The 1,621-nt window shown below is 33.9% G+C and overlaps 1 protein-coding gene across 1 annotated transcript; it reads left to right on the top strand.

Annotated features, from left to right (window-relative positions):
• Positions 1-319: 319 nt before the first annotated feature.
• On the top strand, positions 320-1,383 carry LOC108268543 (regakine-1-like). The gene is made up of 4 exons (XM_017473564.3): positions 320-324; positions 417-523; positions 963-1,083; positions 1,213-1,383. Exons 1-4 carry the CDS (start codon positions 320-322, stop codon positions 1,280-1,282), a joined length of 303 nt encoding a protein of 100 aa, XP_017329053.3. The 3' UTR covers positions 1,283-1,383.
• Positions 1,384-1,621: the final 238 nt, after the last annotated feature.

Here is a 1,621-nt window from a genome sequence, read left to right as displayed (position 1 = left end):
ATAGCAGTATTTATAGTTTAAAGGATGAGAGATGGATTAGTTACTTCTAATTATCTTTTAGATTGATCTTGATTATAGAGCTTCAGCTTATATACTGTGCTTGAAGGAAGTGCGATAGGCGGGTGGGGAAAATCTGACTTTGAACAAATTTTTGTACAAAATGAGCTAACAAAATTTGCCTGAAGCTAAATGTTTGTTTCATCATTTCATCAAGTATGCAAACTTTTGTATTGTACTCTGTATAGTGGACCAGTTACTATCTCTTAGATAAATCTTGATTATAGTTTTTCAGCAGATGTTTGTACCATCTAGGTGGAGGATGCGGTGAGTTGAGGAGGAGTCCAGGGATGGGGATCTCACTTTAGGTAAATAAAATGAGGCGATTAAACCAGACCCCAAGAAATTTGATCTTACAGATGGAAGAGTGCAGAGTTTCACATACCTGCTGAGAACGTGAAGATGAGTTGTGTGTTTTTGGTTCTGGGCTTCGTCCTGATTATGGCGCTCTACTCAGACGCTAAACGTGAGTTTATTATACACTTTTTATGTAGCTGTACAACATTAGTTGTATATGTAGTTTAGATAAATATACAGTATATAGTACACAGTACACACACACACACACACACACACACACACACACACACACACACACACACACACACACATGTTTAACTCATGTTTTCTGTAGGTTTATATTACTATAAATTATATTACTATAAATTAATAGTTAAATATGGGCAATACAAAGTTTTTAAAAAAGATCAATCATAATAACAATTGAATAATAATAACAATATTTATAATAATAATTATTAGAAGTATTAGTATTAAGATTACATCAAAAAGTTTTCATTACCTGAAGATCTGAAGGATAAATAATTATTGTATGATATTTTATGCACATTTATTTTATCATTAGTTTTTATTTGATGAAAACACCCCATCTGTCTCTCATTCAGCTTATGGTGTTGATGTTGTGCCGGAGGGCTGCTGTTTCAACTTTTTCACTGGCAAAATTCCTCCCCAAAACATTCTGAATGTTAAAAAGACTGGCTCACGTTGTCCAAAGCAAGGCTTCATGTGAGTATCTGACAATTACTGTTTTGTTATGTGATTTTATATAAAAAAGTGAAATTAAATTCATTTCTAAATGAGATGAGAGTAGATGAGATTGTATTCATCATGTATGTGTTTATGTGTGTGTTTCAGTGTTACTACTCCTAAGCACACCAGCCTGTGTGTTCATGAAGTCGCAACCAATGGAAAAGCTACAGCTTAATGCTGCAACTGAGATGCAACACACCATTTAATTTTGATGCTTATAGATGTTACTGATGCTTAATGTAATTCAGATTCAAATAAAGTTATAGTGGATCACTGTGTGAATTGTATGATTCATCAGTGTGTTATGCTGCCCTGTGACTCAGCGTAAGCAGCAGTTTAAAAAAAAGATGTGGTTGGCTGGTTTCACGTGTCTCAGAAGTAACAAGTTAGCCTAAGATTAACTGTGGTTTGTGAAATGCATCGTACCCCAAACATACATCCACAGAATGCTCACAGATTCTAATAGTGTAATTAATCTCACATAAACGTTTATATGACTGCTATTTTTTTAATT

Source organism: Ictalurus punctatus, chromosome 8 (assembly GCF_001660625.3).
Source record: "Ictalurus punctatus breed USDA103 chromosome 8, Coco_2.0, whole genome shotgun sequence".
NCBI lineage: Eukaryota > Metazoa > Chordata > Actinopteri > Siluriformes > Ictaluridae > Ictalurus > Ictalurus punctatus.
The sequence above is the reverse complement of the archived record's forward strand: the minus strand, read 5'-3'. Positions and strand labels throughout refer to the sequence as shown.

Excerpts from the sequence above, each read along its gene's own strand:
- LOC108268543 (XM_017473564.3), top strand. Across the intron at positions 524-962 it reads GCTCTACTCAGACGCTAAAC|CTTATGGTGTTGATGTTGTG; the intron begins GTGAGTTTATTA and ends TCTCTCATTCAG. Across the intron at positions 1,084-1,212 it reads TGTCCAAAGCAAGGCTTCAT|TGTTACTACTCCTAAGCACA; the intron begins GTGAGTATCTGA and ends TGTGTGTTTCAG.